The following is a 24,280-nucleotide window of genomic DNA, read 5'->3' on the forward strand; positions in this document are numbered from 1 at the left end:
TCACAGGTTCACACTAACAATTTGACATGTCTACTGGTGCACACTAATAAGTTTACATATCTACCAGTGCACACTGACAAAGTGATACGTCTCCCCTCTCTCCTCCCTAGTCAATGGGTTGCAGTGCTATGGCTGTAACATCATCCAGGGCCAGAGGTACGTGGACATTGGCTGCACCAACCCAGAGGTCCTCACCTGCACACACTCACACAAGGGCTTCAAGCACCGCTTCTGCATCAAGACAGAGAGCAGTGAGTTTGTTTCTCATGTTCCTGAACTGATGACTGTCTCAATCAATGCCTGTCTTCATCTCCAGTCCCTCCCTTCCATAGACTTTCTCCTTCACAGTCTTCTCTGTCTGTTAATTAATGTGTTTGTGTGAAAGAACCCTGTAATGTCAATATGTAGAAAGTCTATTGACCCTCATTGTGCAGAACATGTAGATTAAACAGGAAGAAATCCCCAAACCTCTCCTCTGCACTCTTTAGCCATACTATTGTACGACAAAAGGGCAAGATCTTATCTCGATGTGAAGATTCCATGGCATCTTGCTACATAGCTACAACGAGGGCTTTATTACACCAAATTTGTAAATAACGGTCAGTCACTCCTGCAAGTAAAATCAACATAGAGACGACGGACTGCCATACATAATATTAAATACTTGATGGAGATCTGCTGACATCCATGCATGTAAGATCCAGCTGTTCTGCTGTTGACAGCTGAAGGAGCCACTCACGTAAAGGGCTGATGTGGCACTGTTTTCTATTGGTTCAGAGAAATAATGGGGTCAATGAATGCTAAGACGGGATGCAGGATCCCTTTAAACAGCATCTTGGGGATCATCTAGAACTGTTCTTCACTTTAATCCCATGGGCACAACTCCGACTGGTCCGGCGGCTGCTATTTCATAACCAGCTTAGCGTCCCACTCCCCTCGCTTTGTCCCCAGCTGGGAGATTTGTCTGATGCGGCTGTTCCCCACCTGGACTGTATCCACCGCCCAGCGGTCACTTTCTTAAGACTGACGGGGGATTTATGGCTCTTGTTAGACAAAAGTGGTCTGCTCTGACTTAAAGAGAGCATTGATGTGGGTGTTTTTTCTCAAGGGTTGTAGAAGGTTTACGTACCAAATTTTATGGAGTGTTTGATGGCTTGGCTGGATGCCCTTATGTAGTTGTACAATAACAACTTTCAATCAACGGCCAAGGTTGAACTTTTTATCTCTGACTTACAGACATGCATATTTTTCAATCTATTGTACACATACGATGTGTCCTCCTAAGCAACCATTACATTCAATCAGTAAACACAGTTTACCACAAGGAAAATGGAGAGATCTGATGATGTAATTCCATTCTATGACAGCATCCCTCTCTGCACTCCTTTGGCACTCAAGGACTTCAAAACACACATGAATACACTGGCATTCTTTGCTTCTTTTGCCTCTTTCCTGATGACCTCGCCATCTACTTGTCACTCTTCTCTGACTTCCTGTCATTTCAGCGGCCCTGGGAATTGTCCTGACCAGTGGATGTGCCACGTCAAGACACTGCCAGCAACATGAGCTGCCTGGAGTGCGCATCCACTGCTGCGCCTCAGACCTATGTAACAGTACCCCCTGCTGTCGAGCAAGCATATTGCATTACATCTGCGCCCTGGCAAGCCTGCTGCTGCTGAGGTTGTGGTTGTGATATGAGGTCACAACTTGTACAGGGACTCAACAATCGATCAAATACAAAGATGGAACTCGGGATAAACCATCTATGAATGACACTTTACATTTCTAATTCTCAGTGTCTCTTCTCAGCTCCACATGTTAAGAGTCTGAGAGGAGGGTTGTACAACACATACATCAGAGCAATGTGCAATAGCAGCTTTTGTGACAATGACTTTACACTGGACTCCTTATCCCAATGTCAGAATAGAAAGGCAAATAACTAAGCCAAGGTTTTCTCATAATCCATTATAACGATGATTTTACACAGTCATTGAGTTTAGGAAGTGTCCCAGAGAGTAATGTTCATTAACAAATCATCACACAGGCGGATGGGTATCGAAGAAAAGGAAAAGCAAGGCTGTTAGTTATATGGTTTGAATAGCATTGGAATGAGTGATCTGGGGGATTAATTGGCAGCTGTGACATTCTGTATTTATTCAAATTGATATCATCTTAGTCCTAATCATCAGTACTGCTTCAGTTGCTTGTAAAGCGTAAATCTTAACTTATGTGGGTTATGTTTATTCAGGGTTAAATCCTAGATAATACAGTAAAATAAGGTTCAACGTAAACCTGTATTGTTTATTCCGTTTCATTGGAGATGCACGCTGCATGTTGCTTTTATTTCAGATTGTAAAAATGTACAAAATAATAGTACAGTGAAAGCATGTAATGTTGTGAAATAGTGTATTAAAATACTTAGTCATACCATGTTCTCTATCCTGTACTATAACATACACACTTATATATTGTTCATTAGTAACCATGGTATAAATGCTATCTAAAACATTGGTCTAAATCATGCATGCAACTGAGATGAAGATGCCCACAGAGAGACTAAAAAGAAGACTGAAAAGTTACTCTTTACATGGCAAGGTAAGTAACCTACAATTAATCCCAGAAAAACCATCACCTTTTTTTGTGAGACTTGTGTTGTTCTATGCTTCCATCTCAGAGCAGTTACGTCCAAGTTAGGATGTCTTTACATTCTCTGGGCACTAGGTGTCTTCTGTGAGGGAGTTAGGAAGTTCATACACAATCATGAGAAATATATCACGTGGGAAAAGGCGTTTTCTGTGCACGAAAAATAAAGTATTGTGTTGATTTTAAGACAGCTGATGCATTTCTGGTAGGAATTGTACCTTTACTTAACAAGGCCAGTCAGTGAAGAACAAATTATTATTTACAATGATAGCCTACCGGGGAATAGTTGGTTAACTGCCTTGCTCAGAGGCAGAACGACAGATTTTTTATCATTACAGCTCGGGGATTCGATCTAGCAAACTTTCGGTTACTGGCATAACACTCTAACCAGTAGGCATACTGCCGTCAGAATAGTGACAACGTCTGATCAGCGTGCTAGCGTTCTTATCACAGTCTGATTTATTAGGCAACTATAGTTTTTATTTATTTATTCAAGCTTTTATCATACTAGGACCAAGGTCTATATTACAGTGAGCCCGGAATTACAGGAAATACACACATCAAAATATAAATACAAAATGCAAGCAGAAAGAAAAACATGGTCATAAAAAAATAACACATTGTATTTATTATGGATCCCTCATATTCATCAGTAATAAGGTCTTCAATCAGCTTTCTGAATTGCCCTACAGGCATCAAAATATAAAATGTAAGAAAATGTTGAAGATTGTTCCACAAATAAGATGCAAGAAAACTAAACACTTATTTACCTAACTCAGTAGAGACCAAAGGAATTTCCAGAGTTAGCCATCTCTAAGACCAGGTGTGGTAACTGGCATGTCTAAAATGTAGTAAAGATGTTAGGTACAATGGAACTGTACGGAGCCCTTTTGGAAAAGTGATTTATAAATGAAAACATCCCAATGTATCAACATATGTGACATCAAATGGCCTATTTATTGCCTTACCCCCTCACGCCATTTGCACGCACTGTATATAGACTTTTTTCTATTGTGTTATTGACTGTACGTTTGTTTATTCCATGTGTGTGTTGTTGTTTGTGTCTCACAGCTTTGCTTTATCTTGGCCAGGTCGTAGTTGTAAATGAGAACTTGTTCTGGCTTACCTGGTTAAATAAAAAATTACACAAAAAAAAGACAGCCACCGAACTTTCTGGTAGAGAATGCCGTGATGAGTACTAAAATTGTCGCCCGTAATAAAGCGCAGTGCACTACGAAAAACTGTATCTAAGGGCTTTAATGAAGTGGCAGCTGCGTTCATTCATATAGAGGATGTTGCCATATTCTAGCACCGATAGGAATGTCAACATTGACTACAGCTCAGTGTTCAACACCATAGAGCCCACAAAGCTCATCACTGAGATAAGGACCCTGGACTAAACTCCTCCCTCTGCAACTCAATCCTGGACTTCCTGAAGGGCCGCCCCCAGGTGGTAAGGTTAGGCAACATTACACCTTCCACACTGATCCTCAACACCGGGGCCCCTCAGGGTGCGTGCTTAGTCCCCTCCTGTATTCCCTGTTCACCCACGACTGGATGGCCAGGCACAACTCCAACAGCATCATTCAGTTTGCTGACAACACAACAGTGGTAGCCCTGGCAGTGTGGTGCCAGAACAACAACCTCTCCCTCAATGTCAGCAAGACAAAATAGCTGATCGTGGACTACAGGAAAAGGAGGGCTGAACAGGCCCCCATTAACATCGACAGGGTTGTAGGGGAGCAGGTTGAGAGTTTCAAGTTCCTTGGTGTCCACATCACCAACAAACTATCATGGTACAAACACAACAAGACAGTCGTTTGCGCCTGGTTCGCGCCCAGGTATGGGCGAGGGGACGGTATAAGGTTATACTGTTACAAGTGCGTACGGCCAAATACATCACTGGGGTCAAGCTTCCTACCATCCAGGACCTATATACAAGGCGATGTCAGGGGAAGGCCCAAACATTTGTCAAAGACTCCAGTCACCCAAGTCATAGACTGTTCTCTCTGCTACTGCACGGCAACTGGCACCGGAGCCCCAAGTCTAGGTCCAAAAGGCTCCTTAACACCTTCTACACCTATTTCTATAGAAGAAGCCCATTTAACTGATCAATATTATTTTTAAAAGACAGTTTTTCAACTATCCAGATGCATAGATAAGCAGGGACACGATCAATGTGGACACCATCCAAAGTACATATGCTTAAATCATCAGAGTTATGTGCTCAAGAGAACAACATATACTTAGTTTAACCTGCATTCAATACTAATTGCAGGTCAATAAAGTTTTATGTTATACAATGAAGGCAGACTGTAGGTCAGATAGAGCCTGGTCAACCGTGGGGCCAATAGCATACACAACAGTATCATCTAAATACAAGTGCAGGTTACACAAGTGGAAGTCAATATTGTTAATGTAAACAGTAAAAAGCACAGGGGCCAGAATTGACCCCTGCGGGACACCTTTCTTAATATCAAGGAAACCTTATTTAACACCATCAGTAGATACACATTGACTTCTGTCAAGTCATTTTTAAACAAGTTACATGCAGCATGAAGCCTTCCCTCCATAGCCTATTCAATATCAACAAAAGAGAATTGGGTCTGATAGCCTCTGAGGTTTACAAAATAGATCATCTTATTGTTTATGTGTCTGGGTGTGAATCATAAAGAAAATACATTTGATCTACAAATCATAAACCTAGTTATGGAATATGTTTAGTTGGCTTAGATCCTATTCCCAACACATGTCTTTCTTTATAAATATTCCTAGTGTGGGGCCACAACAAAAGGACCAGCAATTAAATATATAGTACTGTACTTTGACACTGATGGTAGAATATTAGGTTAGTCTACTCACACACATGTAGGCTGAGGCCGTCGGATGCAGCACTGTCATCACATCGACCAAAGCCTTAGTGATTCTTCATGCCACAAAACGGTTTAATATCGGCGACACTACCTATCGCGTCCAATACATTGATAATGCTTTTTCAGTTTGCGTACTTCATTGCGCATTTATAATTAGTGCAAACAGCGCAAATCGCCTCATATGCATTGCCCTTTGTCCCAGAAGCCACACAACAGAAGGAAAAATCCTGTGCAGTGCAAGCAGCCATCTTGGACAGGCAGGCAAGGTAGATACTTCAGCCAGGATAACCTGCAGATCTCTTCTGAAGAGCTCAAGACATTAAATCGACAATTTCCGGTAAGAATATAAACATAATATAGGAGTGTTCGTATCCACATATAGCTAACACATTTATAAACCTTTGAACCTTCTGTGTTACAAATTATAGTGGCTAGCTAACAGCAAGCTACTACGCTAATATAGTTAAGTTAGCGGCTAGCTAGCCAACGAGTAAAGTGTCTACTAGCTAATGTTATCTATCTTGCGCTGTGTAATATATTACCATTCTTCACAGGCACTCGTGGTTTTGTTTAGCCATTGTGGATCTAGCCAGGTGTCTGTCGTTTTTGGGAACAGGCCATTGCTTTTGAGCTAACGTTGGCTAACTACTGTAGTATCCGAAAGAGTAACGTTACGCTGGCTAGCTATCATTTGTTGGCCCCAACATTTCGCCTAAGTTAGTTATCAAGGCTCATGTCATGGTAACGGTATTCCTCCCTTTAGGTCGACACGGCTAGCTACCTGTTCGCCAATAAATGATGACACATGTATTATGGTTAGCCAGTTTAGCCTGTTTCCAGCTGGCTAGTTAGCTAGCAGGTCGATGGAGATGGCTAATGTTAACTAGTCTAGTACGTTATGGCCATAGCTGGACATTTAACTGCTCCAGCTAGCAACACACACCTCTCCCAACTTCACTGCCAGTACATTTTACAATACATTATTTTAGCGTCCCGTCTAAACAATAAACCAATATGCTAGCTTTCTAAACAGACTGTTGCCACGGCTTGTGTTGATAGCATCAGCTAGCTAACGTCGTTGGCCAGTAGATAGAGGCTTTGGGGTGTTGTATTCGTAGGTAATTAGTTTATCAACCTTTTCATCTCATGTAGCTAGCTATAGTCAGATGTGTGCTTTAACTGTCATGAGCAGTTAGCTAGATTATGCCCTCCCACTAGCCTACACTGTCACAAGCCAACTATTGTTCTGAAATTGTGGCGTTCATTCATCCATTAAAAGGTCCAACGCAGCCGTTTAATCTCAATATCAAATCATTTCTGGGTAACAATTAAGTACATTACTGTCATTGTTTCCAATTTAAGTTGTAAAAAATAAACAAACCATTTCTCAAGCATAAATGTTGCTAGGACTGTTTTGGAGTGGTCTGATTGAGGGGTCTAATGCAGGGTTTCCAAAACTCGGTCCTGGGGCCCCACTAGGTGCATGTTTTGGTTTTTGCCCTAGCACTACAAAACTGATTCAAATAACCAACTCATTATCAAGCTTTGATTATTTGAATCATCTATGTTTGGGAAACCCTGGCCCAATGGAAGGGACATGTAACCTAAAAACTAGTTTTTATTGGCAGAGAGGAGGGCAAACTCTCTTTGTTATTGGTCTATTAACTTACTCTGCCTGGCAGGCAGTCCAACCCAATTTCATAGTGTGGAAATATATTTAAAACACAGGAAAATTACATTTTTTACTGCACAGGCCCTTAGTTTAAAAATGTATAGTACAGTTGCTGTTTAGCTCAGCCAGCTATCCAGTAATAACATAGATGACACAGCATGCATCCATATCTAGGCCTTGTCTCGGGCCAGCCTTTACTGTCAATCACTGAAATATTTATTTGATATAAGAATGAGGCTTTGATTAGGATGGGATATGAATGTATTCATGTAGATGTGTCATCACCTGAGATACTCCTCTCCTCTGTGTGACAAGAGCTGAGGCATTTGGTATTTTCTTGGCCTTGAATTTTAATTTGATGGAAAAATATTCCCTTAAAATGGCAGATCACACAGTGAAATAAATACACTGTATGTGCACTGATTGAACCCAAGTTTTGCAATTGATTTGTCCATTCCATCTCTGCCTTTGGTAATGGTGATCACAACCCAAATGCGCTTCTGCAATTTACAGCAGGATTTTGTTTGTATAGCATCATAGCAATATGACAATGAGGAAGAGAAAAAATAGCCCAGATGTACAGTATGTGACACCAATTATATTTGTTCAACAACAGGAAGTGGATGTGATAAGGTGACAGCGCTCTGTTTTATGAATCAGTGCTAGTGTAAGGAGAAGTGCTGAGACTGCAGTCTGGTCACATGCTCTCAATCGCGCTCTCCTTGGATGTATACTTCTCCAGGGCCTTGTTTGGGGAAAAAGGGAATTATTCCTATAATTTACCCAAAGAAGGAGTAGCCCTAGTGTACAGCTCTAGTAGGCCTATAGCTTTCGCCTTATGGAAAAACTCACACGAGTCTGGAGGCACCACATGACAGAGGGTCATGTGAGGGGAGGCAGTCAGGCTAGCAGCAAGGCAGGCTGTGATACTTGTGCACGTCACGGTCAGTGTATCAAATCCCTTATTGGAGCTTATCCCACACGCTAACTACATGACTTCCCTTACCACCTCAACTGTCTTTCTACTTGTTTACTTCTCTACTGTACTCTCGCTGCACTTTGTTTTTCAAGCAGGCAGAGCTGGAATGGGGAGTGGGGCCATTTTGTTGTAGGCCAGTTCAGGGGAGTGGCACCCAAGGGTCTCTGACCAACCCCATGCCGAGAGGATGAGGCGACGGGGACACCTTGACCTGGAATTAACCCCCTCAGATTCAATTCTGGAAGATGATCCTAAATATCAGTCTTCCGTGATTAGTTTACTCAATTTGCCTCATTATATCACAATGTGAGCGTCCCTAATTCACCCCTCTTTCTTCACCCGGACTGTTCTCCTTTAACACTCCTTCTCTTCTTCACCTTCTCCCATCTTCTCTCAAGTCAACCCACCCCAGCTCTAGCCTGAGGCATTTGTCATAGTGCTATATTGTTTAGCAGGAAAACTTTATCATTGAACAGCAGGCCACATCATGTGTTTTTCTGGTTTGCACCAGGCTTTATTGCATAGCAATATTAATCTCCAACATCTGGTTTAACTGCAATGCATTTATAATTGCTGTGTACTGAACCACAGACTTAAGAGAAACTTCTCAGATAGAGGGAAACATTCTCTAGAGATGATAACAGATAGCCTAGTCACAATTAATCGCAAGTTAGAAGACTTGTATGTGTAGGCTATTATTCAGGGTGATTGATTTGTAATCAGATCCCATTGTTCCCTTGTGCCTTCTACTTGCATTACAGATGTCCACTCTCAGTTATAGTGTGAGACTGAATTACTGACAAGTGAATTATTTGAATCGATCGTGAGAATGCCCTCTCTCTTCCTGAAAAGTTGATGCTCTTATGTGAAGTCAGATCATGTATTCATAAACAAGACTGATTTCAATTTGAGACTATATTTAATCCAAGCATTTGTTTGAATATTTTCAAATGTAAATGACTGTATGTTTGTCTATATTCCTGATTATCACCCATCCTTTCTTATAGACTATGGAATAGACTATATTACCATATAAGCAGCAATGGATAATAATTCAGAGAGGTGTCTGTGCTATAAATAGCAGGCAGCTTCTAACAGCGATGCCTGATCGTCTCTTTATATACAGTACCAGTCAAGTTTGGACACCTACTCATTCAAGGGTTTTTCTTTATTTGTACTATTTTCTACATTGTAGAATAATAGCGAAGACATAAACACTGAAATAACACACATGTAATCATGTACTAACCAAAAAAAGTGGGTAACTGCCTTGAATTCTAAATCAATCAGATCATCCGTTCACCTGCTCTGCGTCTCACAAAGACACAACAGTTGGAACCAAATATCTAAAATTTGGACTCATCAGACCAAAAGACTGGTGGATATCTGTCCAATGTCCATTGCTTGTGTTTCTTGGCCCAAGCAAGTCTCTTCTTCTTATTGGTGTCCTTTAGTAGTGGTTTCTTTGCAGCAATTCAACCATGAAGGCCTGATTCGTGCAGTCTCCTCTGAACAGTTGATGTTGAGATGTCTGTTACTTGAACTCTGTGAAGCATTTATTTGGGCTGCAATCTGAGACTGGTAACTAATTAACTTATCCTCTGCAGCAGAGGTAACTCGAGGTCTTCCTTTTCTGTGGCGGTCTTCATGAGAGCCAGTTTCATCATAGCCTTTGATGGTTTTTGCTACTGCACTTGAAGAAACATTCAAAGTTCTTGAAATGTTCCGTATTGACTGACCTTCATGTCTTAAAGTAATGATGGACTGTCGTTTCTCTTTGCTTATTTGAGCTGTTCTTGCCATAATATGGACTTGGTCATTTACCAAATGGGGCTATCTTCTGTATACCACCCCTACCTTGTCACAATGCAACTGATTGTCTCAAACGCATTAAGAAGGAAATCAATTCCACAAATTAACTTTTAACAAGGCACACCGGTTAATTGAAATGACTACCTCATGAAGCTGGTTGAGAGAGAGCCACGAGTGTGCAAAGCTGTCATCAAGGCAAAGGGTGGTTACTTTGAAGAATCTAAAATATATGTTGATTTGTTTAACACTTTTGTTGGTTACTACATGATTCCATGAGTGTTATTTCAGTGTTCATGTCTTCGCTATTATTCTACAATGTAGCAAATAGTAAAAAATAAAGAAAAACCCTTGAATGAGTAGGTGTGTCCAAACTATACATTGAATCTTATATCTAAAATCTATTTTGATTTAACACTTTTTTTGGTTACTACATGATTCCATGTGTTACTTAATAGTTTTGATATCTTCACTAATCTTCTACAATGTAGAAAATAGTGAAACAATAAAGAAACCCTGTAATGAGTAGGTGTCCAAAATTTGAACTGCTACTGTAGGTGTAGTTAGTTATAATTCTAACCCATATGAATGAATGTCGCTCAGCAGAAAGGCAACAGATGAGTTGTGTGGGTAGCTGGTATCTAGGGATACCAATTACTTAGGGCCTAGACCTGTGGGTTTCCATGCAGTATCTAGCCAGACTGTTAAGTGGAATTTAAAGGTGCTACTTGTCCTCCCTTGGGTACTCTTGTGAAATGACACCTGCTAATGGTTCTGACAGAGCCTCTGTATAATGGACTAGGGAGACGCAAGGAAACGCTATCCCTCTTAAAACCTCTCCTCTTCTACAGCCTAATGTAACGTCTTCCTTTCATTTGAGATTAAAAGGAGCTGTGCACATATGATGCAATTTCCTGAATGTGAAGTCTAATGAAATCGCTTGCCTCAAAGTGACACAACACTGCTGGGGATGTTGGCTGCCTGTCCTTGCTGTATCGATGACACAGTTGGCTAGAAGCCTCGTATTTATCTGAGTGTATCATAGAAAATAGCTGCTTATTTTCTATGCAGATCGATGTTGTTCTTTTTAATGATGTCCATACACACACCTCAGTCTGCCCGGGACCATGGACCTAAGCCTTTGCTGTTGTGGAGAGTATAGCCTTGTTCCCCCATTGGCTAAGCACAGGACAAGGCTAATGCTTACCATTCAATTTAAACCTCTCTGTTTACTCCGACATCTGTCTGAGAGTTCTCAGAGCAGCAGTTGTTCGAGGTTTGTGATGCAGAGAGAGGAAACACGCCATTGAACATGGTGCATAATGGTGATGATCAACCAACCCAACATAAACACCCATTTGGTCCTATGCACTTGTTTTAGCTTCTGTTGTGTGAGATTAGGCTACATATAGAGAAGTTCTCTATCTTCATCTTGATGAAAACGAGTGGATAAGCGATTATTTGATTAATGATCCTCTCAAAATGATAACAACCGTATTGTAATTGGTGGTTATTCATCCTCTAACTAACCCCATTAGTTAATGGCTGCTGGCCTGAAGATCATAATGGAAACTTCAAATTGTAGGTGCATCTCGGGATAGTAATACAGGGGAGTCTGGAGTCTGGCTCTGCCCCGCCTCCACTTGTTACAGTCCGTGGTACTGTTCTGAATAAGATGGCTTATTGGAAGAGCTCCCCTGACAGGCCCTGTCCATCAGTGTGTGTGATCTATGATGACCCTCCCTGTCTTATTTATTTGTATTTTTTGCAGCCTCCCTCCCCTTTTAGGTCTCTTTTCCTCAGCTAGGCTAAGAGTCGTTGTCAAATCCTGGTTGGTTTCTCTTCTTACACAACCTGCCCACAGGGTGCGTCCTAATAATCTTTCCTTTCTCCTGAAGTGTACACTCGTTCACCACTTCCCACAAATCTAAAGACGTTGGATTGGTGGAGGCATGAGCTGGAGCTAGTTTCCACCATGTTTCTTATACCAGAAATGTCCTTTCAAATCAGTGAAGTGAAAAAGTGCGCACTTTGGGAGGAAGGACAGATAATTGGGACCTTTCCAGTGATAGCTGGGTGAAGCTTGACTTCTTCATGCTGATTTGATGGACAGACATCAGTTGAGTTTGGCCCTGTAGATTAATATCCGATATTGGAGTTACAAATACGTTGACTTTATGTGGTCAGATGCATCGCTATCAGATGGTTTCAGCTCTTCCAGCTGGGTTGAGTCCTACCCATATGTTTGAGAGGTCAGTGCTCCTGGGCCTGCTGTCTAACTGAGGAATCACATGACAGGAATCCTGAGAAATCAGGAATCATTCATACTACCTAGAATAATGTTTTAGTTCTCAGCTGCTCAGTCTGTCTAGTACGGTCTGAGACATGGTGACATCATTCTTTACTGAGCATGTTGACCAATTCACAGGCCCATGCTATCTGCCAGGCATAATGTTGTAGTTTAATGTTATGGAGTGCCAGTGGTCGAGCAGCGAGATGCAATGTTTCAGTTGACTAAGTGTGTGGTCAAACCAAGCACTGTACAATTAAATGGGATAGTGAGTGGTGTCGACAGACAGAATTCAATGATAATGTGTGGTTTCTGCATGATGCCCAGCTAGAGTCGGTTCATAGACAGCACCCTGATTCTTTCTCTGACTCACCTTGAGCCTTTCTCTCTCTTTCAGAGTCACGATGGCCACCGCACCGTACAACTACTCCTACATTTTTAAATACATCATCATCGGTAAGTGAGCCGCGAGCATGCGTGTTGGATTGGAATGGAGGCCTGTTTGTTTGTGTGTACAGTGCTGTATGTAGGTCACCCATTGGTTGCAGTTAGCACACAGCTCACTGAGATGCTACAAGCACTGAAAGAGCACCAATCACGAGACTAGAACCGTAGCTCAGGAGTTGGTTCTGGTCAGGTCATGTGGTCAGGATTACTCCAGGTCTCAACCATGACCCCATTACAGCAGATTCCTTTTGATTCGGTATGTGGGTCGCCATCTCTATTTTTTTTCATCAATAAATGTTTTCTCCGGAAGCTAGCCTAAGCAAAGCTAAATGGTTTGTGTTCTAATGACATACTGTACCGACAATGTGCTCGTAACAGGGTTATTAATGAACTTAAAAAAGAACGATTGCTCTCCTGTTTGATTTAAATTACCAACAGAAGCAATGAGCGTACAATAACCTTATGCATCGTTGGTGCATAGCCCAGGCCAAAATGTTCTGAGTTGTGGTGGTAGTTTTATCTTGTTGTGCATTCCACTCTTCCCCTTCATCTATTTTCCAACCAGTTTGGCACCTCAAAATAGGGAAGTTAAATCTCCATATCTCTCCAACTCCCTGGAGCTTGTTTACCCTGCTGCGTTGAGGCCTTTAAAACCCCCACCTCAATGTCAACTTTGTGGACTTGTTTGACAACTGCCAAAGGCCCCCTCTTGTTTGCTGTCTGTTACCTAGACATTAATGTGGTCATACAACACACACACGTCACTTTAGCTCCGTAGCTAGAGCAGACATTCGTGTATAGGCCTTAAAGGTGCAATATGCAGAAATCCCTCCGCCATTTCCTGGTTGCTAAAATTTGAGTAGTTTGCCTAATTTCAGAACTAGCACACAGAACAGATCTACTGCTTCTTAGACTTGCTTTCAATAAGAATGGCAGATCTATGACTCACATTTCTATGTGAATTTATCGGGTCACCCAAAAAGTTACATATTGCAGCTTTAAAAATAAAATAAAATGCTCTGCTCTCCCCACTCCACTAGAGGTGACCATGCCAGCTATTAAGTCAAAGCCCTGCAGGCCTGTTCATGCTGCCTCTTCAAGCGCCCTCCATATGTGTAACGCACACAACTGGCAACCACCATAGCATTCTGTTAACAATGTCTGAGGGGGAGAGGGAAGATGCTCTTTCTGTGTTACAACCAGAGTTGTTCCTGGTCAGACCGAGTGTTCAGTGAAAACGAATCCCTTCATAGGAAAATATGAAACAAGTTGTATGTCTGTGTTTTTTGTCCTCTCCGTCTTGTATGTAATGTTAATATTTGAACATGGATCCTGACACATCTCCCTCTCTCTCTCTCTCTGTAGGGGACATGGGGGTAGGGAAGTCATGTTTGCTTCACCAGTTCACAGAGAAGAAATGTAAGTACATCCCCGGCTCCCCACTGACTCCAAACAGATACCCCCCCCATCTCACACAGGCTGTAGGAATGGACTGTTTCACTTTAAATCCCCTCTGACGACTTCAGCTCATTGAGAGAGGGGGAGAGTTTGGGTGCCACTTTGAAATGTGTGTCTGCTTCATGTTATTTGTGTGTGCTTTCTCAGCTGTAGCCTCAGTCAGTTCACTATAACACCCAGGCGTTTGAATGCATTTTAATGGCATTATTAGCAGGCAGCAGTAAATGCAGATGCTCTGCTCCTCATTCATCTATTTAGCATCGCATCCTGCATGGCCCGTAGACTTGGGCTCGGAACAGGCAGCTGCTTTGTGAGTGCTGAATGCCAGGTTTGAAGACTTCCTCCCTGTCTCTGGTTAACATTGAAATGCAAGTGGTAAAAACCAACTGATCTGCCAGTCTGAAATGGATACTCAACCCAACCCACCTGCAATCTCTGTTCCCTCACAATGGAGGTGATGAAGTGCGTGTATACGGTCAAGGGTGCACCTGTTTTCTCTGTGTGGTTGGATGTGTTTGTGACTGTGTGGAAAGATGCGTATGTATATGGGTGCTGTTCATAGTTTAAGTTGGTGCTAGCTATGCCACTGGCAGGCTGTTCTATATGGTAGGGAGAGAGATTGTGCAGGGGAAGGAGGAGGTGTAGTAACAGTAAATGGAGTAGAGAGCAGGTTAATCACAGCATTCTGACACTCCGGAGAGGAGGAAGGGAGAGCGAGAAAGGGAGGCAGACTGCGGAAGGTCGACTGAGTCAGACTTCCGTGATGGGAGATGTTGTCGGTGAAGAAGATGCGAAGCAAGAGGTTTCACCAATGCATTTCTATGGGCTTATTTTGTCCCGACACTTGTTGCCTGCCTTCCCCGCCTTTGGGAAAACGACTCTCATTGTTTGGGCGGAGACACGAGCATCTCGTCATTATTTTCAGATCTCTGATGTAGTTCACTCCCCAGAGTCTCTTCATGTCTCTTGACAAAGTGACAATACTCTGTTTTTGATATTTATTGAATTCTGTGTGTTATAGAGGAATGTTGCCTCCTTGGATTCCTCATAGCTATACTGACGATCTATTCCTTTCCCCACCTCTCGCTCCTCCAGTCATGGCGGACTGCCCCCACACGATCGGCGTGGAGTTTGGCACGAGGATAATCGAGGTGAGCGGCCAGAAGATCAAGCTGCAGATCTGGGACACGGCGGGCCAGGAACGCTTCAGGGCCGTCACGCGAAGTTATTACAGGGGGGCCGCGGGCGCACTCATGGTCTACGACATCACCAGGTACGCGCACACACACACACCGACGTGCCCGAACATAAATGCTCAAGGTAGAAGCTGTCTGTAGGCAAAGAGCTAGGGTCAAATTACCCTTCCCCAATCCTAGCTCAAACCATACAGAAAATTAAAAAAAACTGGCCTCCGATAAGCATCAAGGGCCAACTTCATCCTACTCCCACCTAGTCCCCTCAGCTTGTTCTACAATACACAACCTGGTCTGTAGGCCTATATGTCTGTGTGGGAGACAAAGGAAAGGAAAAGGGGCAGATGGCCCTCTCTTCCTGAACGAACATGGTGTCTGCATCCTGTTGCCCTCCCCACCTTCCTCCCCCAAACTGTGAGAATGTATCAGTGGCCATCTAAACTAACAGTGGAATGTGTGTGTCCTCTCATAGAAGCATAGGCTCAGAGTAAAGCTTTAAGTAGTGTAGTATTTCTATATTGTAGTTTTCCCACTAATAGTAGTTGGTGTCTATGCAGCATATCATTGCCTCTTTTTTTATTAATTGGGATTCGATTGCTCGTTTGATCCCTAGCCTAATTTTAGCGTTCCATATTGACACCCGTGTCTCGGACTCTAAGAACTGTTGTCAAAACTGAATCAGTAAGTTTATTCTATTAGTGAAAGGATATATATAGATACAGACCCAGGAACATTTCTCCATTCGTCACGGCCTCTCCTTTGATCCCACTTATGATGTGGCACACTCTGTTTTGTCCCGACCTGCCACCAGGTTAACTAACTCCCACTCTTCCCTGTGTGTGTTCCACAGGAGAAGTACGTACAACCACCTCAGCAGCTGGCTGACTGATGCCAGAAATCTGACCAACCCAAATACTGTGAGTATGGTTTCACACTGCTTCTCTCTAGCTGCCTGTCAAACACACTGTGTCTGGTTGGATGTACTACCAAGTAGTCACTCCTTCTTGCATTCTCTCATCTAATGCTCTTTGTGTCTCTGCTGTATCCCAACGCAGCACACCCAGTGTGTATGATTGATGCCCCAGAGCCCTGTCCATCTCTAAATTGCATTTTGACTATATGATTATGGCCAAATCACGCTGCTTTCATGTACAGATTAGAATATCCATTTAGCTTGCTTATACAACGTCAACATCCTAAACTCACTCAGACTGTCTGCTTGTTTGTACCCGAAGACCACAGTCTTGTTGGAAAATGGGACATGACTAGTGCCCAGATGCATTGGAAGTTGTATATTCATTAGAGGTCAACCGGTTATGATTTTTCAACGCTGATACCGATTTATTGGAGGACCAAAAAAGGAAGTTTTAAAATTATTATATATATATATATATATATATATTTTTTTTAAATTTATTTATTTATTTTAAAAAAAACAATTTTTTTTAAACTTAATATAATACATTTAGTCTCAAATAAATAATGAAACATGTTACATTTGTTTTAAATAATGCAAAAACAGTGTTGGAGAAGAAAGTAAAAGTGCAATATGTGCCATGTAAAAAAAGCTAACGTTTAAGTTCCTTGCTCAGAACATGAGAACATATGAAAGCTGGTGGTTCCTTAACATGAATCTTCAATATTCCAGGTAAGAAGCTTTAGGTTGTAGTTATTATAGGACTATTTCTCTCTATACAATTTGTATTTCATATAACTTTGACTATTGGATGTTCTAATAGGTACTTTAGTATTGCCAGCCTAATCTCGGGAGTTGATAGGCTTGAAGTCATAAACAGCGCAATGCTTGAAGCATTGCGAAGAGCTGCTGGCAAACGCAGTAAAGTGCTGTTTGAATGAATGCTTACGAGCCTGCTGATGCCTACCACCGCTCAGTCAGACTGCTCTATCAAATCATAGACTTAATTATAATAAAATAACACACAGAAATACGAGCCTTAGGTCATTAATATGGTCAAATCCGGAAACTATCACTTCGAAAACAAAACAGTGAAATACGGAACCGTTCTCTATTTTATCTAACGGGTGGCATCCATAAGTCTTGTTACATTGCACAACCTTCATAATTACATAAAATTCTGGCAAATTAGTTCGCAACGAGCCAGGCGGCCCAAACTGTTGTATATACCCTGACTCTGCGTGCAGTGAACGCAAGAGAAGTGACACAATTTCCCTAGTTTAATATTGCCTGCTAACATGAATTTCTTTTAACTAAATATGCAGGTTTAAATAAATATACTTCTGTGTATTGATTTTAAGAAAGGCATTGATGGTTAGGTACATTCGTGCAATGATTTTGCTTTTTTCGCAAATGCGCTTTTGTTAAATCATCCCGTTTGGCGAAGTTGGCTGTCTCCACACAGTTCGCAACGAGCCAGGCGGCCCAAACTGCTGCATAAACCCTGACTCTGTTGCACAGAACGCAAGAGAAGTGACACAATTTCCCAAGTTAAAAGAAATTCAGCATGAATACAGTATTGCTGAATCCTTTTCTCCCACTGGTGCTAAGTTCTGTAAGAGTTCTCGTTCAGTGAAGTGTGTGAGCTGTCTCGTATGTCGTTTTCTGCCTATAAGTGAGTGAGGATGTGAGTTTAGTGCCTGCCAGGCTGCTACTGCCACTGTGTTAATGTGTTTGGTGCCTGGAGGACTGACCGACTCATTCTGTCCTCCCACAGGTGATCATTCTCATAGGTAACAAAGCAGATCTGGAGGCCCAGAGAGATGTCACGTATGAGGAGGCCAAGCAGTTCGCTGAGGAGAACGGTGAGACAGGGAACACCCTCGGGCTCAATGAGAGGGATGATGGGAGAGGAGTAACTCGCATCAATCTGTCTCACTCTATTCCACCCTATCTGAATGGCTGTGAGAATGCCCCAGGCCCCCCCATTCTCACAAGTGATTGGAAGGGGGAGTGTGAGGGAGACCAAGAGAGAAGACTCCTCCATATAGGGAGGGATGGAGAGTTTGAGAACTAGCAACTCGTCTCTGATTGAGAGGGTGAAAGAGAGTAAATGGAGCATACATTCAGGTACAGAGGGAGAATGCAAAAGAGGTGAACGCATAAGTGAGGACACATTCATAGAGAGCGAGTGAAAGACACTATATACAATTATAGTGGATTTATCGGTGGTGACGGTGTTTCCTAACCTCAGTGCAGTGGGCAGCTGGGAGGAGGTGCTTTTATTCTCCATGGACTTAAGTGTTCTTTAGGACCACTAATCTCGTTTTGTATCACATGCCAATGATAAAAGTGGGGTGACAATAATGCAATTTCAGAATGTAGGGGGGGACATGTCTGTCCTTGTGAAAGTTGCACCCCTGAGCATAGGTATGAGTAAGGAGGATGGTTGGGGATCTGTCATTTTCTTCTGCAGTAGTCTGACTCCATCTTGTGTCCATTCCTTGTTACAGGTCTCTTATTCCTGGAAGCCAGCGCAAAAACGTAAGGCGTAGGCCACTGCCTGCTTTTACCTCACATTTGGTCTGAAATGTGCTGAAATGCTTTGTGTTCCTAACCGTGTGACTGACTGTGTCTGTCCTCTGCTCAGGGGTGAGAACGTGGAGGATGCCTTCCTGGAGGCAGCTAAGAAGATCTACCAGAACATCCAGGACGGCAGTCTGGACCTGAATGCTGCAGAGTCTGGTGTCCAGCACAAGCCCTCTGCACCCCAGGGAGGCCGGCTAATAACCAACGAACCACAGCCCCAGAGGGAAGGCTGCGGCTGCTAATGACCAACGCCTCTCTGTTCTCATCCTCCCTCCATCTCCCCCACCCCACTCCACTGGGGCTGCATGAGTGTGGGGGGGGGGGGAATTAGGGATGGGCTGAATGGGAGTGTACCTCTCTATGAATCTGTCATTCCTCCTCCCCCACCTTTTTCACTTTGTCTTCTTCCTCACTTCTCTCTTGTTCCCTCTCTCCCTCTCTTCGTCTGCCCCATTCAGTCCAGCTCATCTGCCATGGAAACCCAGATCCACACACATTTAATATATATACAGACATGGGTTACTGACAAAGATAGGTAATGTTCATAACACAGAATAAATGCTTTTTAAACGTTTCCTTTTATAGCTTCTACTATATACACCGATCAAGTCTCATCCACCACATCCCAAACCAAGCCTGTGTAGTCGATAACCGCCATTGACATGAAGCTATCCAGACGCACTCCCCCCGCGTCAGTCCTGCATGGTTTAATGATCCAGGACTGTTTTAAACTGAAATGGTTAGTGAAGGGATTGATGTAGTAACGCAGCCCCGCTACTGCGTGTGTCTGTTCATGTTTGGTCCAGTTGTTGAACAGGGTCTAGAGCAGTCCTTAGCCAAAGCTTTCCCCCTGGTCCTTATGGTGAAGCTCTGATGGTGTCCTACAGTACAATACACCTCAGTGTGGCAACACTAGTGTAGTAGAGCTACTTAAAGCCCAAGAGACCTGGAATTCTCCAGAATCTCCTCTACCTACATGACGTCACAGGAAGGGGGGTGGGGCGGGATTTATGACTGTTAATGACACTTCAAATAAAACTTCTCATCTTGTTTTTTATGGGAAGGATTCCTTCAGATCATCAGTTTCATTGCACCTTCCCCATATCAATACAATCTGTCCTTAAACAGCATTTTCTTTGTTGTGGTTTGCCTTGTTATGATTTAATGTTAAATATTTTCTTTGCTGCACTTTCTCTACATACTGCTGTCAAATTGTTTTACTATATGGTAATATTGTAGTGGAGAACATGGAACTGGTTTAACAATGAGGAAAAGACTGGGGTAGAAGTTTACCCTGCTCCAGTCCTTACTCTGAGGTGAGGAATTCAAACTGGCCCCCAGATCAATGCTAAGGGTCATCTTAGACCTGTCTGCACCACAGGTTCTCTCTCCAGCCTGCTCTCCCCATAGGCTTGTATAACAAGACCAAGCAACACGCCCCATATTGGATGAGTGACACTCATCCCAACTCAATTTCTGTACCATAGAATAATACCCCCAATTCGGCAGCTGTGTATATAGCTTATATATGTTGGTGACCATGCTACTTTGAGGATAAACAAACCATGCTGGCTTCGTAGAGATCTGTACAGTTGTTTGTGGGATGCTTGTATTTCGTGCTTGGGAATTCTGTAACATAGTTTCTATGAATAAATGTGTATGGACAGACTTCCTCTACTCACTAGTGATACCTGATGGTTCCCTCTGTTCAGTCTCTGGGTACAGGGAAAGTGTGGTCCATTTCCTCCTAACTCTTGTTTGAAGGGGCGGTGGGTGGAGAATGTCCAATTTATTTTGGTTTTACTCTTTCCATGTTGTATTGGAGGGGCCTGTGCTGTCTTAATTTTGGGGAGTGGGGATTGGCTGCAGGGGGCTAGTGATGGCTCCTTGTGCTGTCCCACCTCTGCAATCGGAGTCACAACGTACATGTATAAATTGAAGGAGCTGTGCATGATTAAGATGTTGACATTTTGATTTCAATGATGATATCATGCTCTAGACAGAAATACATAACCTGTTCTGCTTGCGTCATTCGTCACACTTCCACCAATACTGTGAAGTAAAAACACAGGACATTGTGTTGCAAATTGCTTTGTATTTTAATGTTACATTGCACCACGGTTACAGGGAGGAACAAATGGAAGAGGAAAAAGAAAGTGTACTTATTTACAAAGGAGCAAAATTTGTCAAAATGTTGAGGCGGCTCGGATCCAACAAAAGTAGTGGCATGATTTTTATGGGAAGAATAAAACAAGGAGTCAACATTGAAATAAAGGCAGCTTGTGGTTGATGGCATCGCAGTCAGACAGGGCAAAGGTACATTTAACTGAAATCATTATTTCAATGAAAAGAAACACGTCTTGGTCACCCCTTGACTACACAGTGAGATTTCATTGGTTTGTTAAGTAGTAAGAAAAATTGCATGTCCTCCATTTATTACAAGCCATCCAACTCCAGAAGCTGTATCTTGTTGGTGTTCAGTATGGAATATGACTGCTCTGTTTATAGTTTGGCTTTCAGTAGAATTACAAAGTAATTCCCCATAGTGTTAAGGCACTTTATTCAGACGCAAAATGTTCCCAGGTGGTCTTCTTTCCTCTATGGCGCAATACTGACAGTCGCACATCTTTACCATTCACATCAGAGATCGGCAGCAAGCGAAGGGGAAAAAGGTAGAGACAATGTGCACTTCCCATTGTAAACCACGACAGTAAAGGAAAGAATGTGTCATGATTGATGCAGAATTGGGCCCAGGCCTCCATAGTTAAGGAAAACTAACTTCTGAATTTTGATTCTGAACACAGTAACCAGTCTTAGTGTTCTCTGACCTCCTGTAAAGCTGAATAAAGTCTTCCTCTGAGGTGTGCGTCATGCTTAAACCGTCCAGTGGCACTGTAACATGTCCTGCCCACGGCCATGGAACATTACATGCAGTGGGAGGGGTTAGGTTTTTATCCCAGTCAATGTGGCCTCTCTGCTACCTCTGAACAATGTCACTGATCTCTTTGACAGACGAGAGCAGCTTGCTGAAGTCCTGCTGCGCTCCACTGGCGCCCCCGGTGGAAGCAGGGCAGATCTGCAGCTCGCGCAGACTGCTCTCCAGCTTGTTGATGGCCTCGCGGAAGGCAAACTTGTTCCTCATCTGCTGGATGGAGTCCACGTAGCTGACGCAGTACTTGGACAGGTTCTTGCCCGCCTCCAGCACGGCGCTGTGGCTGCCAGTCTGCTCAGAGTTGCGTCCGATGGCGGTGCGCAGCAGCTCCGTGCCCTCCAGGACCATCTCCCTGGTGATGGCCGAGTTGGGTTGGCGCTCCGGGAGCGCACGTGTCTTCCTCAGGGAGCGGCGGGTGTTCATCAAGGGGATAAAGGCTGTGGGAGAGGCCTGGTCTCCTGGGGAGTTGAGGGAGGAGAAGCCCAGGGGGCTGGAGGTAGAGCCAGACACTGAAGAGGAGGAGGTCTTTAATGGCTGTGGTTTGGAGGAAGTGGTGTTGAGGTTGAGTTTCTTGTGGGCCTCCAGGGGAGAGCGGACTTGGTCACTGAAGCTAGATGGGTAGTGGGGGTCTGAGGCCTTGGCTTTGGCATCTGTGGGTGAGGGGAGCTCGTGGGTGGGGCTGCGGGAGATCTTGGCACTGGGGGGTGGAGGGGGAGCAGGTTTGGTCTTCTGGAACTTGCCTCTCTCCCTGGGGCCGGAGGAGTCCAGGTTGGGTTTGTGGCGGCGGGCCCTGCACTCATCCCCGGCTGCCCCCAAAGCAGGGAACACGTTGGGCTTGAGCAGCTCGGCCTGCAGGGCGCTGGTCTTGGAGCTGTCCACCCCCAACCCTAGAAGCCTTCTGCCAAGCTTGGGCGTCAGGAGGCTGGGCTCAGCGTCCTTAAACACCTCGTCTGACATGTCCTCTGTCTTCTTGGGCAGGCGGGGCGGGGGGGTCAGGGTGCCCATGCGAGGGGCGCTGATCTCTGGCTTCTCGTTGGCCCTCTTGCGTGGCAGGGCGGGCTTGCTCCTAAAGGTTCCCGAGTCAAAGTGGCCTTTATGCAGGTCGCGTGGCAGCGTGACTGACTTCCACTCAGTGCGCTCTGAGCCCGGGGGCATGCTAGAGGCCGAGGAGGAGCGCAGGAAACGCTTGGAGTTAGAGACTATATCCTCCTCATTGGGTGTTTTACCCACTACACTGGGCACCACCGGCGTACCTTTCTTCCTGGCATGATGCGGGGGGAACAGGGGGCCTGGGTAGGTGGGGCCCCCGTTGGTAATACCCCCTACCCCATTGTTGTTAGCACTCGGGAACTTGCTGGGGTCGATGGTATGTGTAACACTGAAGGCTGAAGAGACGTTGTTGAAGTCGTCTCGGGGGTCGGGCGCTAGCCCCAGTCTCTCCGCGTGTCCGTCCATGTCCCTGAAAGAGCTGCTGCGTTTGGGCGGGGCGGGCGCAGTCTTCTTCTTCTTCTTGATGAGGTTGAAGAGGCTGTTGCGGGACTTGTCCTTGTCTTTGGGCAGGAGGCGGTCGTCTTCGTTCAGGTTGCTGTCTAGGAACGGACGCTCTTTCCTTGGGAGCATGGGGGACACAGCCACCTCCGGCTCCACGGCGTCTGGGTGAACACACAGATATGCAAATCATCAGTTTGGAAGACACTGTAGCATTGAAAATGTAGTAGAACATTGTCCCAATGGCATCGGTTTAAATATGGGTTCCATCCACTTTAGGGTGCAGTGTATTCGGACGAGGGGTAGATAAGTCTCACCAGGGCTGTCTCCGTCTCTGTCCACATTCCTACGGAGGGTCCTGGTCTTGGTGGGCAGCTGTGGAGCCTGTTGGATGGGGCCCAGTGTCACCTTCTTCCCTTTCTTCCCCAGCTCCTTCTCCACCTCTGTCACATGATACACAAACAAGCATCAGAGACTGTTTTAACCTACTACTTACTCTGATGTACAGCAACTGGAAAACATATGGTAATGACCCAAATTTCTCGGTCTGATCTTTTTGCAACAAGCACAAAACCTACAGCTAATGCCTCAAATTAAAGTTGTAGTTGCTGTCTTAAATTCAGCTATAACGTGTGTAATTGTGACAGGAGACAGGTGTTCTCACCGTCAGAGATGCTGGATTCCTGAAACATGGTCTCAAAGGCCTGGTGGGTCTCTGCAAAGGAGGGCCGTTCCGCAGGGTTCCACTTCCAGCCTGGGAGAGGAGAGAACAGGAAATTGGTCATGTCTAGAAGGGATACAGCTATTGTTAAATTAAGTCAAAATGTATATATTTTAACTAACCCCAACCTGTTGCATAAATTCTCTTCACCTATGAAAAGTCAATTTTACAAAAGCTGTATCCCTTCAAGACAAATCCCAGGAAATGAGGTTTGGTACTAGTCAATCATTTAATTCCAGTAGACATTACACAAACAAAAAAATGAAGTAC

The 24,280-nt window shown here is 43.9% G+C and overlaps 2 protein-coding genes across 3 annotated transcripts in view; one reads left to right on the forward strand and one right to left on the reverse strand.

The window, feature by feature from the left end:
- Positions 1-5,494: 5,494 nt before the first annotated feature.
- LOC139388718 (ras-related protein Rab-14-like) lies at positions 5,495-20,538 on the forward strand. The gene is made up of 8 exons (XM_071135577.1): positions 5,495-5,853; positions 12,664-12,722; positions 14,079-14,132; positions 15,267-15,444; positions 16,215-16,281; positions 18,058-18,145; positions 18,794-18,824; positions 18,931-20,538. Exons 2-8 carry the CDS (start codon positions 12,671-12,673, stop codon positions 19,109-19,111), a joined length of 651 nt encoding a protein of 216 aa, XP_070991678.1. The 5' UTR covers positions 5,495-5,853; positions 12,664-12,670; the 3' UTR covers positions 19,112-20,538.
- A 411-nt stretch (positions 20,539-20,949) lies between these two features.
- The window catches only part of LOC139388717 (tyrosine-protein kinase ABL1-like), a 62,099-nt gene continuing 58,768 nt past the window's right edge, over positions 20,950-24,280 (reverse strand). For both annotated transcript variants that reach the window (XM_071135574.1, XM_071135575.1), the window contains exons 9-11: positions 23,954-24,043; positions 23,607-23,732; positions 20,950-23,453 (exon numbers count right to left, since the gene is read on the reverse strand). In XM_071135574.1, coding sequence (XP_070991675.1) covers positions 21,847-23,453; positions 23,607-23,732; positions 23,954-24,043 — 1,823 coding nt within the window. In that variant the 3' untranslated portion in view covers positions 20,950-21,846. The remainder of the gene's footprint in view (positions 23,454-23,606; positions 23,733-23,953; positions 24,044-24,280) is intronic.

This window comes from Oncorhynchus clarkii, chromosome 29, assembly GCF_045791955.1.
Source record: "Oncorhynchus clarkii lewisi isolate Uvic-CL-2024 chromosome 29, UVic_Ocla_1.0, whole genome shotgun sequence".
In the NCBI taxonomy this organism is placed as follows: Eukaryota; Metazoa; Chordata; class Actinopteri; order Salmoniformes; family Salmonidae; genus Oncorhynchus; species Oncorhynchus clarkii.